Here is a 12811-nt window from a genome sequence, read left to right on the forward strand (position 1 = left end):
TGCAGCTGAAAAGCCGGACGTATCATATGAATTTAGAATAGAATATACCGCCAACATACACGGAGTGCCCGGAATAGAACCATATCTCTACTAAGTGTTCTCGATCCGTGCTGACACCACAAAATGTGGCTACGTGGCGTCCAAGGATGGCGTGCTGCAAGACTCGATCACTGCTCACTGCAGATATCACTCCGTGCCACGGAGCCCCCGAATGTAAGTTTTTCTTTGCTGAATACAGAAACGCGCAGCTGGCTGGAGGTTTTTTCTCCTTTCCATTCTTCTGAGGCGGACCTGACATCAGTGAGCGCTACGGTGTGTGCTGGACGCTACCTGTGATGACACGGTTGCATGCTCTGCGCTGCGCATGCGCCGTAGTTGTGAAAACCCGAGTAGTTGGCTCCAGTTGTGTGTCACTTAAGATTGTCCGTATCTAGTATACAAATACCCGTTTTCTGTCAGTTTCAGCCTGGTGCAAACGCCCTTCGCCTGTAGTTGGGCGCGATGTTTCAGTTAGAGCGCTCAGAAGACACTGGGACGGAGGAGGCAGCCTCGCGAAGCTCTTCAAACGCCACGAGCTTTACGAGATGCTGCGAAGATTCTGCTCCCGGTCCATCACCCCCACCTCTTCCGGCCATCCTTTCTCTGCAGTCTCACGTTGTACGCAGCTGCGTTGGTGGTGCAGCATTCACTTTCCCGCTGCAACGTCAGGGCTTTCAAGTCGGCTGCATATACACCACGCAATTCGTAGACATGTATGTGCATGAAGGTACAGTTCTATCGCCGCATGCTTTGCGTACGCTTCTTGAAGGGGTATCGCCGACGCCAGCATCTCTTCGTCGAATGCATGAGAAGGATGACAACTTCCTGGGCTCAGGGCACGCGGATAATGGAGGAGCCGCTGAACATGACCGACAGCCACAGGTCACCAGCACTCGCATGCATAGCGCTGCGGAGGAGACAAAGAGCTCCGATGCTGCCACTCCGCAGTCCACAGAAGGAAACAAACGGGCACTCCGAGGTTGGTCTACACGGCCACACGATTACATTGCGTCGGGTTTCATTGGCAGTCGGCCACTCATTTCCGAGTTTTCTCGCTGGCTGAGCAGTCTTCGCGACTTGTACGCAAGGGAAAACTGCACTTGTCCTCTCTATCTCTGTGACCCCGTGCTTGGCGACGGTGGGCATGTGTATGTTCCTCGAGAATGCCTTCCACTCTATGCTCGCCTTCTTCTGCCTCTCTCAGACATCATCACGCCGAACCACTGGGAGGCCATGTGGCTAGCTGGTTACGCCCGGCAGTCTGCCGCAAATCCATCCACTTCACCAGACTCTATGCGGGAGGGAGAGCCTTTTAAAGAGGGGATTGCGCCGGAGCACGCGAAGGTTCCCGCGGCTGAAAACGCGGGAACCGGCTGGCAACCCTTCACGAATTCTGGGGACCAAGGCGGGGTTCAGCTGGCGGGTGAGCCGAGGACAATTTCAGACGCGCTGCTCCTGGTGAACCAGCTTCACGCGCTTGGCCCCGAAATTGTCATCATCACTTCGGTGGAACTGCCAGATGAAACCGGTGCGCTGATTCATGACCGAACCGACGAGCCTTCTAACCGCGTTTCGGAACCTGAATCTTCCGGTTCGTCCTCCTATCTATATCTGGTTGCTTCTCGCCAAGCCAGGAAGTCCCCCCGGTGCACGCCTTCGTGCTGGAGTCCAGCTGGCGTGCGAAAACTCAGATGCCGTGGCCGTACACAAAACGTAGACCCCGCGGGTTCCGCTTCCACGAGTCCTGTGTCAGGGGCATTTGATGCACATCAGCCGAATACGAAGTGTGGCTACCAGGACGAGCAGCAGGCGGACCCGGGAAGGCGTGTGTCACGGAGCAACATGCAGTCCTGCACGCCCTTAGGCGCTTCACAGTCAAAGGTATCTGCTTCCTTTAGAAAGCCATTGGAAGGCTCCCCCCTGACGGAACTGGCCCCGAAATCACCTAACCTTGGAGAAGATGAAGAGCAGGAAACAGGGGAAGATCGTGTGGCAGAGAAGGAAGAAGATGACGTTGTATATGTCGTGCGCTTTCCGAAACTGGAGACATCTCTGTGTGGCACGGGAGACGTGTGGGCTGCTCTTTTTCTGGCGGCTTTCCACAAATCGCGCTTCTGCCTCCGCACGGCCGTTGAGAACGCCCTTTCTGGCACGCAGGTAAGATCTGAGAAGTCATCAAAACGCGTGAGGAAGGAGAAACGTGACGAGGGCGGCGCCCTGTCTTCTCGGTAGACCAACTCTCCTCTCTGACATCGAAACCTCGCCCAGAAATCAGTAAATTCACGTTGCACTAGCCAGTGCTTGCGCCGCAGGGCCATCGAGGAGTTGGCGTCTCCCCGTTTGCTGTTGTGCTTCAGGCGGCGCTCCGACACACACTCGATCTTCATGGACGTGCGAGCGAATGCATCGACGTTGTCGGCAGCTGCGTTGCAATGGACGCTGCTCCTGTTCATCGGGCAGTACGGATTCAGCGGCCGTGGACAACGGCCTTCCCATCTGCTTGATGATCACTCCTGAAGAGAAACTGTACAAGAAAGCCACCAACTGCTGTCATGTGCCATGTTTAAAGCGTCTCTATCTTCTGACAACGAACAGACGCACAGCAAAACCCAGTCAACTAGAGGGGACACATAAACGCTCGAAGCGAGTTGAAGCGTGCTTCTCCTTTAAAATTGTCGTGTTGGAAGGTCGGATGCCATGGGGTTCGGCTTTTCCAATAGGGCACGGCGCCGAGCAATGAGCGATTCAGTGGGACGCTGCGTGAGAGCCACGCGTCCGTGTCGGATTTCGTAGACCCTTTCTTTCCCGCGCAGGTGTGAGAAAATAACGTGTTCATTCTACCAACGAAGTTTTGTGCAGCAGGTTTAAATCCACGTATCTTTTATGTGTTTTCTTGGTCACCAACGCACTGCGACGTGTGCCACCAGAAGGGACTTCGTGGCTTCGTCGTCGTGTCAGTTTCTGTCACAGGGGGCAAAACCAAAAGGGGTCTTCAGGGGACCGTTTAGGCCACTTGCTGGTAGAGTATGTCGTAGAATTTCCTCGTCTGTGAAGAAGACTGCGGAGACGGTGGTTCGAGCTTTGCGAGCACGATTCGACCCTAGACAGGCACATGCTTCGTGTCCCCACCCTCCTGTTTCCACTAATACGGCTTTCCGCGTAGCCGTGACTCTCAGATGGAGTCGAGGCGGCTTTCACAGAGACGACTGTAGGGCACATACTTGAGGACCCGACAGGGGTGTTCATTCGTCAGACTGATCGGACGCTCTGCGTTGAAAGATCACATCGCCCCTGACGCACTGACAACGGAGCGAGGAACGCGTTCAAATACTCGCTTCTCTCTGCCGTGACAACGTGCATGAACAGGGAACGGAGCACTCATGATTCGAGCAATTAGGGAAACGCTAGCTCTAGAGAGCAAAGCTAGACGAAAGAGTGTCGTTTTCATCCAGTGCTGCTGTTGCTGCACAGGGGCGTCCCCTTCGGTGTCGTCTTTCTAGTGGCAACGCGACAATGACTCACAGCGTGAACACCATCTGAAGCCGGCGAAGTTTTATTTCTTGCTTTCCTAGGTACCGCAGAACAGACAGACTGGCCGAACGCCTTTCTACGCAGTCACGCCTTGCAAACCCAAGTGAGAACGCTAGTTTCACCTGAATCCGCGACTATCCCCTGTCTGGCTGCTGTGCTCTCAGCGAGCCGTACGGGGAACTACAAACACCGTGTGCTGTTCGTTGCGAAGCACTTGCTGGATACGGTTTGTCCGCCTGCCAGAAATGTGAGCTTGTTATTGTGAAGCCTTTAGGCGCAAGTCCCTACGGTTTCGATCGGATCGCCACTTTGGCGCCACTCAGTCGCAGCTGGATTGGGACCATATTGACATCTCATGCTGAAAATGATGGAATCATGTCCATATCGTTGAGAACAAGCCTACAGGTAGGCGATCCCCACTTGAAGGGTGGAAAGACACGATCCGAGCTGCGGACTTTCACATCTCCACCCGCAGCAGCTGCTTTCTCTTCGCAAAAGGACACACTTCTGGAGTGGAAGAGAAGGAGAAAAAAGTGTCTCTCATCAAACAACACCAAGCTCGAGCGCCCCGGGAGAGCATTTGGGACTGAGGGCGCGACGTATGCAGGCGCATTCGCACATACGTAAGGCTGTATATAATGATTCATCGTGGAAATCGCGGGATGGTTTGCTCCGCTGTCACCCCTAAAGGGTGCGCACTTGCTAAAGCTGACGAACTTCCGGGTTGCCTTCCGGTCGCCTTCACGGCGATGCTGCTTTGGAGCGCTCCTGAAAGGTAACATGCGCCGGCGTCGGTTTTAGACGCCCGAAGAGACACCTTTTTCAGCTTGAGCGCGTCGCCGCTCTCTTCCGATGCGCTTCGCAGTAGGCGCGATAGCTTTGTAAAGGAGGATACAAAGGACAGCGGTAACTAGAGGAATAAGCATATCGAGGGCCGCGCCTGATCTCTTCCTCGCTCGCGCTCCCGCCTTTCTACTACGACGACGTGCAGCGGGGCTCGCCTGGTTAGCATCACCGGCTTCGTCAACAATCGCCTGGCCATCGGGGCCTGCTTCGTTTTCGAGAGCGGCCGCATTGCCTGTCCCTTCTTGGATGCCCAGTGAGTGGGCATCTGAATTTGATCCTTGAACAGCAAGGCGTGCGGCGCCAGCCGGTTCTCCCTGTTCCAGGGCATCTACCGCCGTTTGTCCCCACGTGTTTCCTTTGGGATGTTGGCGAGGTGGCCACGTAGCTTCATACGGGTGTTCCTTTGTTCCAAGATTGTCCCGCTGCTTCTGCTCTTCTGCTGTGGAGTCGGGAACGGGTGGAGTGCTGTGTGTTCCATACTGTCCTGCTTCCATAGGACCAGCCGGTGACTCCAACTGGCCGTCTAGTGCAGGAAGGCTACGAGTCAACTCCGTGCCTGCTGCCAAGTAGGGCCCGCCAGGGACGCTGTCAAAAGAGGTGTATAGATCGTCGCTGTCCCTCTCCATAAAGAAGGACAGTTCTGTAGCGGTCCGCGACGTCGACACATCCTCTGCGTCCTTTCTGCCAGCGAGAACTTCTTCATTTCCCACTGGATGCTCAACCGAACCCTCCTGTGACGAAAGGTGTTCGGGCAGGTGACCGAGGCCGTTGCTGCCAGATTCTTCTAGCGTTCGACTGGACGGCTTGTCGGCTTCGTCCTCCTGCCGCTCCTCCAGTTCCTCGCGGAGACTGACGATGTTGTCGGCTAGCTGAAGAGGTTCCTGCTCAGAGTCGACGCCAGTTTTTATCTGTGCTTCAGGTGCGGTTGGCGGCTCTTCGTCTTGCGCAAATGGAGCAAGAACAGGGGGCGCTTCACCAGCAAAGGCAGCAAAAAGGGAAGAGGAGCCCGAATGCAGTAGGCAGACGAGCAAAATGTAGGGGAAAACCCCGGAAGCCCGCGAGGGACGGCGCATTTTCGGCGAACTTCAGCACGAGAAAGAAGCCCGATCAGGCCGTAGGAAGGCGGAGAAAATCTTCTGAAACAAAATAGAGACACCGGAGCAGGGAGGGGATGACCTAGTCGTCTAGTGAACTCACGAGAAAGCTCAACACGGGCACGATGAAGCCATTAGATACAGCCTGGTGTCTGAATAACTGGAAGACGCTGAGACCATCTACGTGGAGAAATTGGTAAAGAAGAAGTTCCTAGGGAAAACCTTAATGCGCTTGCATGCCCGAAAGTGTGAACATATATGTCCGGGTTCTTTTGCCGATTCGCGACTCTCTGAGGGAAACCTGACATCCACTGGAACATGAACAATAATGTCCCTGGCAGCTGGCCGGTGGCCACTCACAACAGCCTTTACTGCGGTGCTTGCCCGCTCTCAACTGCATGAAATCGAACGTCGTTCAAAATAAAAAAGAGCCTCCTCCTGTGCAAATGAAGAACACAGGGCTATGGGAACAGAAAACAGATGGAGAGGAAGGTTTCTGGCTCGGTAGGGCCCATAGGTGAGAGTTTAAAGAATTGAAATTCGACTGTTCACTTGTTGCACCCACAGACGCGATGAAAAAGAAAGGTGACAGGCAATCGACAGTCACGCAACCTCAGAAAGACAACCACTTGTATTCGCGGCGCCCGGGAGACTCCGATTCCAGCAGCAGTCGCCAGCCAGGTTAGTCATCGAAATGCATGGAAATTTGTCCACTACTCTTCGAGTGCTGTCGGCTGTCGTGTAGGGGCATTGTATGTTACTCACGTGAGAAGAACAGCTACGATCCTCGAGAGAATGTGGCCAGTAACCTACCGTAGAGCACAATTCGCCGCCAAAGTGGGGCACACGGACACAAAACGCTCAGCAGAAGACTCTGTTCACCGGATCCGAAGTCTATTGACGTCTCGTGGTTTCGAGACTCCTTCCGGCAGGCTGGGGCAATGAGCGCCTCCTGTTTTCTCTTTCAAGAAAACAAAGACAGCCACGTCACGGCTGAACTCTGGAACTGCAGCATGGGGGGGAGAACCGGCGGCGAATGACTTACCAGTCGCGCTGCAACGCTCGCCAAGGGAGGAGCAGACCCCCGTTCTGAAGAGACAGAAGGCTCGGGAACAGAAACCTAAGGACTGAGGAGCCAATGAGGAAAAGAATTAGAGCGTTTCATTTCTTCATGAAGAAAACACGCCACGACACCACGAGGAACAGCGAATACGACTATACATGTTTCATGAAGCACGCCTCTCGCCGACCGACTCTCTCTGTTGGCGGGGATCACTTCGTTCTTCTTCAGCAAAAAACATACAGATGAGCAATTTGTCCTCGCTTCTTCTCTCTTTTTGCGACACAGTGCCCACTTTTGCAGATGGGAGTACGCCCTCGATTCCTCGTCTTCCTTCTCTTTCATCCTGGCGTCTAAACTCGTGCGAAGCCAGGATTCGACGCATCCCGCAACCTCAGACGACCGTCGCTGGCTGCTTTGCACGACGAGGCCGAACAGGAGACGGGTTCACAGGGGAGCGTGCGGCCGGAGAAGCAGCTGGTTTGAGGATTTACTCGCTGGCGAAAAATTTCACGAATTGGAGACGCTCCAGAACTGCGCCCTCATCCCATTCTTGCGTTAACTCTCATGGAAATGAGCTCTCGAGAGTCTCTGATACAGTCGATACCGGCGAAAGAAACGGGAGTTTTTTCGCGGGTAACGTGCCTGTGTGCTGTCAGGATTCGGGGCTCTAAGGGAGGCAATCCAAGGGAGCGAGCGAGGGACAAGAGAGGAGATACTCCGAGAGGCCAGGACCAGGAGACACTTTCCTGCAATAAAAATTGTGGGTCTCGATTGCTTGTGCCTTTCCTCTCGACTGGAAATACCTGCAATAAATCGTAGAGCCAGGAACAGGGGCGGTGAGAATTTTCGAACGCGAAGCCGGAGTTCTGAACGAGGCACAGCTCCGGCCATCTTGTTTGTCTTGACTCCCTCGAAAACTGCTCTGCGCTTCTACTGCGTTATCAAACTAGGTTTCGGTCAGTATGAGCTGTTTTCTCCGTTACCCTCACCAGAGTCCACGAACCGAGCTTACTCCCGCGTCCAGATTTTTCGTGCACTTCACCTGTCCCGTGGGTTCGCCGTCGCCGAACCATCGTCAACTCGAAATTCGGCCTGGATCTAATGGTGGTCCTCACGATCACTCTTTTCTCGCCCGTAGCCTGGGCGCTGCCGATGGAGAGCATTCTGCATTGTCACGTTCTAGATGTGAAATGTTCTGATGGGAAAACCTTAGGAACTTGCGGTGGTTCTTGGCACATGATACTCGCAGGCACTGCTTCACGACGAAACGTAGGCGTGGAGTACAGGCAGCCGTCATTAGCTTTCATCAGGGGTAGCGTTTAGCAGGACTGAATGCTTCGCACTTTACGAACTGTATTCGTCTGAGCATGTTGTAGCCCCTCCCCTGACGCGGGGAGTCAAAATTTTGTGGGGAACGCTCGCCTCGCGTCCGGTGCTAACACATACGGCAACCATTGAATCTAGCAGCCCATTCACAACTTGCCTTCCCCTGTATTTTTGCTCTTTTGTGATTTGTCTTTGATGGTAGCGTTTTGTCGTCTAACTTAGAAGCGGAGACCATGATAAAAACCGGTAACACGCTTATTCGGTTTTTGAAGGGCAAAATCTTTCTCAACGCCCTGCTCCTTGCTAGTGACTCCTGTCCGGGGCGGCAAGTAATCTTGTTGCAGGCGATATGAACGAACCCAAGTAACCACTGGCAAACACACAAAACGAACCCAAGTAACCACTGGCAAACACACAAAACGAACCCAAGTAACCACTGGCAAACACACAAAACGAACCCAAGTAACCACTGGCAAACACACACTGTGTAACTGCTTCCGTTTAGATAGGATTTCAGTAATATTTATCCTTGATCTCATCTGCGACCACTATCGCCCTGCTCAGAAGCCTCTCCTTTTCTTCTACTAGACGAAAGCGGCAAGTAGAGATGATACACCCCGAGAAGGATCCTCGGATACTCTCAGGTTCGGTGAGCTGTCGCTGAAAGCCCGCCTTGTCAGGGACGGGGAGGGTGGGGGGGTGGTGTGTTCTGTTCTTGCTCAAAAAAGAATACTCTCCACGGTTCCCTGTGGCCCCTCCTAGGAGACAATGAACACAGAAGCTGCCTTCGGTGGCTACTGCTCACTCTGAAGGCGACTGACGTGATTTTGCTTCTCTCTGCATCTCGTTTGTTTCCGCTTGCTCCTAGCCGCCTTCCCTTTTTTATCTTAGTACAGGGCCTACTCGGAGGAGACTTCAAGACAAAACCCGAAAAAATTCGTGATGGCTGCACACAAGATGCGCAAAGACGTTCCGTCTTGAATGCCGTCCCACAGCTCTTCAATTAGAATTCCCCACATCTTAGCGAGTTTTACCCGGCGTGGCATCTTCTTTGTTAAATCGACTCAGTAAACTTCACCGAGGCCCCAGCCGGCTACCGGCTGCACAGGACTCTTCGGTCCTGAGCGATAAAGCCGTAGACAGATGTAGATGTGGACACACTGGCCGAATCGTGCGCTCCGTTATGAGGGGGAGTCACAGTAAAAAGACAATATAGTGACACAAACGACACAGCGGTGACGAGGCCGCAGCCATCTTGGGGATGAGCGAACTGACATCCACGACGGTGAGGAATGAAACAGGAAGAATGCGGGCCTCGAGAACGGCGGCTCGAAAGTTCGCGACCGTCTCCATTTTTCGCCTTACAGGAAAGAGACGCGGTGAAAAGTCCGACACGGAGAGTCTTTGGCAAGAAGGGAAGGAAGAACTTGCCGAAGGCACTACTGCGAAGGTCTTGAAAAGCGGGAGTATGAGCAATTCCCTGCTGGTTCGACGCTCAATCGACGACGCGACCTGGCGTTGTCGAAGAGCCTGTCGCCTTCATTGTGGCGCCACTGAGAGGAACGGGGCTGTGTTTGTCTCGCAGCCAAACGCGCACTGCCTGGGGACCAAAAACACGCACAGAAACTACGCAGAACAGCCTGAGCGTACTCACCTGTATAACATACGTGCAACAAGGCCTGAGCAACGCATATATATATATATATATATATATATATGCATGGCTTTTATATACTCACAGAGTTGTTTCCACCCAGCCACCGTTCAAGTTTGCCGCGAGGTGATAGCTTGGGACCAGTTAACACGGACTGTCGGGCGAAGGTTTCTCTATGAGAACAATGGGAAAGCGTGCCATATCGGCTTTTCCCTGTCCTCTCACCTGTACGAATGTTCTGAATTCTTCGTAGTTCATGCATTTAGGAGTGCTGTCGATTATGCCGCCTTTCAAGTTTCCGCCGGGAGGTGCGAGGCCCCTGACCCCGGAGATCTTTAGGATTTGAGCTCCCCCACCCCAAGTATCGTAGAATCTTCCTTGCTCGTAGAACTCGCAAAGCTGTCCAAATTCAATGGCGGGGGCGGTTTTGCTGTCTTTCTGCGCCACCCCGCCCAAATCTCTGTCGAGGAGGCCAGAGCGGAGGAGCGCTTTGAAGAGCCGATTGGCGGGCACCGTCGGCCTGCGCTTGAGGCTGCCGCTGTCTTCACCTGTCGCTGCTCTCGGCGCCGCAGCCGCTTGAAAGATCTTGGAAAGCTCTGAGTCTGAAAGTCGCGGCCACGACGGAGGCACAGACTCCGGAGAGGAAGAAGGAGAGGAAGAAAGAGAGGAAAAAAAAGAGGGGGAAGCAGAGGAAGAAAGAGAGGGGGAAGGAGAGGAAGAAAGAGAGGGGGAAGGAGAGGAAGAAAGAGAGGGGGAAGGAGAGGAAGAAAGAGAGGGGGAAGGAGAGGAAGAAAGAGAGGGGAAAGGAGAGAAAGAAAGATAGGGGGAAGGAGAGTAAGGGGAGGGAGTGGAGGGGGGCCATGGCGACAAGCGGGCCGAAGAAAGGCGATACGGCTGCGGGGGCGTCACGCCATCTCGCCGGCGGCTGTGATACGGCCGGGAAACGGCTCGCCTCGCATGCGTCTCCGCGGCGGCAACACGGCCACTCAACAGACGTGGAACCCAGGGAAGTGAAGTCGAAGACAGGGAGGCAACGACAGAGGACAAAAGAGGACCGCGTACTGGAAAAGGAGAAACCGCCACCATGGCCACGACCGGGGCTTGGAGCAGGGCGGGAGACACCAGAAGAAACCGGCCTAGGCGAAAAACCGGCACGGGCGAAGAAACGCTCAGTGCAGCATTACATGGGCGCGTCGCTTCGAGCCGGACGGGCACGGAAAAAACCGAGACAGGTTTTCGAGAACAGGAGCCTGTTTGAGAACATAAACGAAAGGTCCGCACGGCAACGCTGACTGCTCATGTGTAGCATGCGAGGAAAAGCATGAAACGCGTGGACAAAACGCGAAGCAGTTGTCGCTTCCCGTGAGTTATCAAGAAAGAGACGAGTGAAAAGCATCGCCATGGAGGATAGTAAAAACGACAGCAGAGGGATCTTTCAACAGATAAAGGTATCCACGCGGACGAGAGGTCTGTTCACCTTGGCGCCGCCAGCGGCATGCACGGAATGCTGGGCTACGAGGATTTCCGCGCCTTGTGGACGACTCGCGCCTCGACAGGAAAGCAACACCGTTCCACTTTCCACTTCTCTGGCAAGTTATGCAGTACTCTCATGACGACAAATGGTCAACAAGGAAAACGTCGTTCCTCAGTAGCTTTCCCTTTATCTAGGCGTTTATACACTGCAGTGGAAGGCATCGCCACACAGCTGAGGTCACCTAGCCTCAAAACACTTTGTCGGGTATGGCGCCCGCTGTTTGTTGTCCGTTTTGTCATTTTTGCCGTCGTGTTTCTCGTCAGGTAGGTGCGACCTGAGAAGCCCAGGCGTCTAGATAAAGTTCTAATCAGGCGTCAGGTGAGGAGCCGTTCCAGTTGTGAGGCGCGTGCCATAATTCGGCTGATCCCTGCGGGCCGGAAAACTGCCCCTGTCGCACTAGCGAGAGAGGGTGACATCGACACGTTTCTGCTTTCACCGTCTCATAATCGATAGCCGTTCGTCCTCAGTGTACATCATGTTTAGCTTGCCGATGTGTCCTAAGTGGATGAAGTGTTTTACTGCAGCCTCGAGCGTCAACAGACACCGAGATGTGATCCCGGCGCCTCATTCTTGCACAGCGACAAAGTTCCTCCTCTTGGCAAAGGGACTTTCGCTGATTCGAATTTCCACTCCAGCACTAAACACTAACAAAAACAAGACAGGAAGTTCCGACAGGGTACCCGGTTTTTGTTCAGCGTCCGTATCTACTCCCCAGAACCAAGACTCCGCCGCGTTCCGGCTGGAAGCCGCGAAAGCCACGCGGCCCAAGCTACTCGCAAATACTTTTAATAAATCGACTATCTGCGCTCTCTGCTGCTCCGTACAAAGCTGCGGAGAGAGGATCGGCGCAGCCGATGGCGCGCTTTGCTTCAGTCTGTGCCGCGTTGCAGCTGCTACCCTACGGTTATTCCTTGCGACTAGATCTTTCCTCTTCCCACTTGATGCAGCCTGGCGCTCCGCTACGAACGCATCCCTGAGTTCTCGCACGGACAAGCTCAGGAGCAGAAAGGATAGAATTATCTTTGAATCGGCGAAAAGGCCAGACGCTTGTCTACACTACCCCGAGACGCTTGCCGGGAACAGGGCGCTGACGGATGCTGAGCAAGGAACCTCGGAAAAGGTAGTTTCTATAAAAAATCTAGGAATCCACTGTTGTATATTGTGACGTAAAAGATCGTACCGCCGGCAAAACGCCTTCGATCAAGAACCTCCTGCTACCGTGTAAAACCGAATACCCGAAAAACTCGAGGGCAGACCGCCCCAATCCCTTAAAAGTATTTTAGTCAACAGGAGCTGTTACAACCCACGGAACGGTGAGGCCGAGAAGGCGTCTCGTGTACGAGTTTTACGAGAACGGAAGACGCAGGCAGACACTCTGGGGCAGGAAGTTGTGTCTAAAGACTAGGTGTGGAGTCCACACATGCCGCGGTTACTTGGGATATACATATATATATATATATATATATGATACAAATATATATATATGCAGCTTTTCGGTGAGACCCTCGCGTCCAATAAAACAGCAGAGGAGTTCGACTTCGCCTCTACCGTTGGAGCCAAAAGAACTACTGGCCCTATGGACTGGGCTGGTGAGAAGAGGGAATCTTTCTGATCACTGACACCAGAGTGTCGCCGCGGCTGTGAACAAAGATTTCGCGTCGCTTCAGACATTTTCTTCATTATGTTAAGACTTCCTCTCCACCGTCGCGTCTCTGCCGTCGGCG

General features: G+C 53.7%; 3 protein-coding genes across 3 annotated transcripts; 1 reads left to right on the forward strand and 2 right to left on the reverse strand.

Annotated features, from left to right (window-relative positions):
• Nucleotides 1-501: 501 nt before the first annotated feature.
• On the forward strand, nt 502-2543 carry NCLIV_006190 (conserved hypothetical protein; the record flags this gene model as incomplete). The annotated part of the gene is made up of 2 exons (XM_003880129.1): nt 502-1545; nt 2397-2543. 2 exons carry the CDS (start codon nt 502-504, stop codon nt 2541-2543), a joined length of 1191 nt encoding a protein of 396 aa, XP_003880178.1.
• Nucleotides 2544-4367: 1824 nt separating this feature from the next.
• On the reverse strand, nt 4368-5489 carry NCLIV_006200 (hypothetical protein; the record flags this gene model as incomplete). Its single annotated transcript, XM_003880130.1, has 1 exon — nt 4368-5489. The coding sequence occupies one exon, from the start codon at nt 5487-5489 to the stop codon at nt 4368-4370; it is 1122 nt and encodes a 373-aa protein (XP_003880179.1).
• Nucleotides 5490-9394: 3905 nt separating this feature from the next.
• NCLIV_006205 (hypothetical protein) lies at nt 9395-10639 on the reverse strand (the record flags this gene model as incomplete). The annotated part of the gene is made up of 2 exons (XM_003880131.1): nt 9395-9499; nt 9779-10639. 2 exons carry the CDS (start codon nt 10637-10639, stop codon nt 9395-9397), a joined length of 966 nt encoding a protein of 321 aa, XP_003880180.1.
• Between the last annotated feature and the right edge of the window lie 2172 nt (nt 10640-12811).

This window comes from Neospora caninum, chromosome II (assembly GCF_000208865.1).
Source record: "Neospora caninum Liverpool complete genome, chromosome II".
Classification (NCBI taxonomy): domain Eukaryota; phylum Apicomplexa; class Conoidasida; order Eucoccidiorida; family Sarcocystidae; genus Neospora; species Neospora caninum.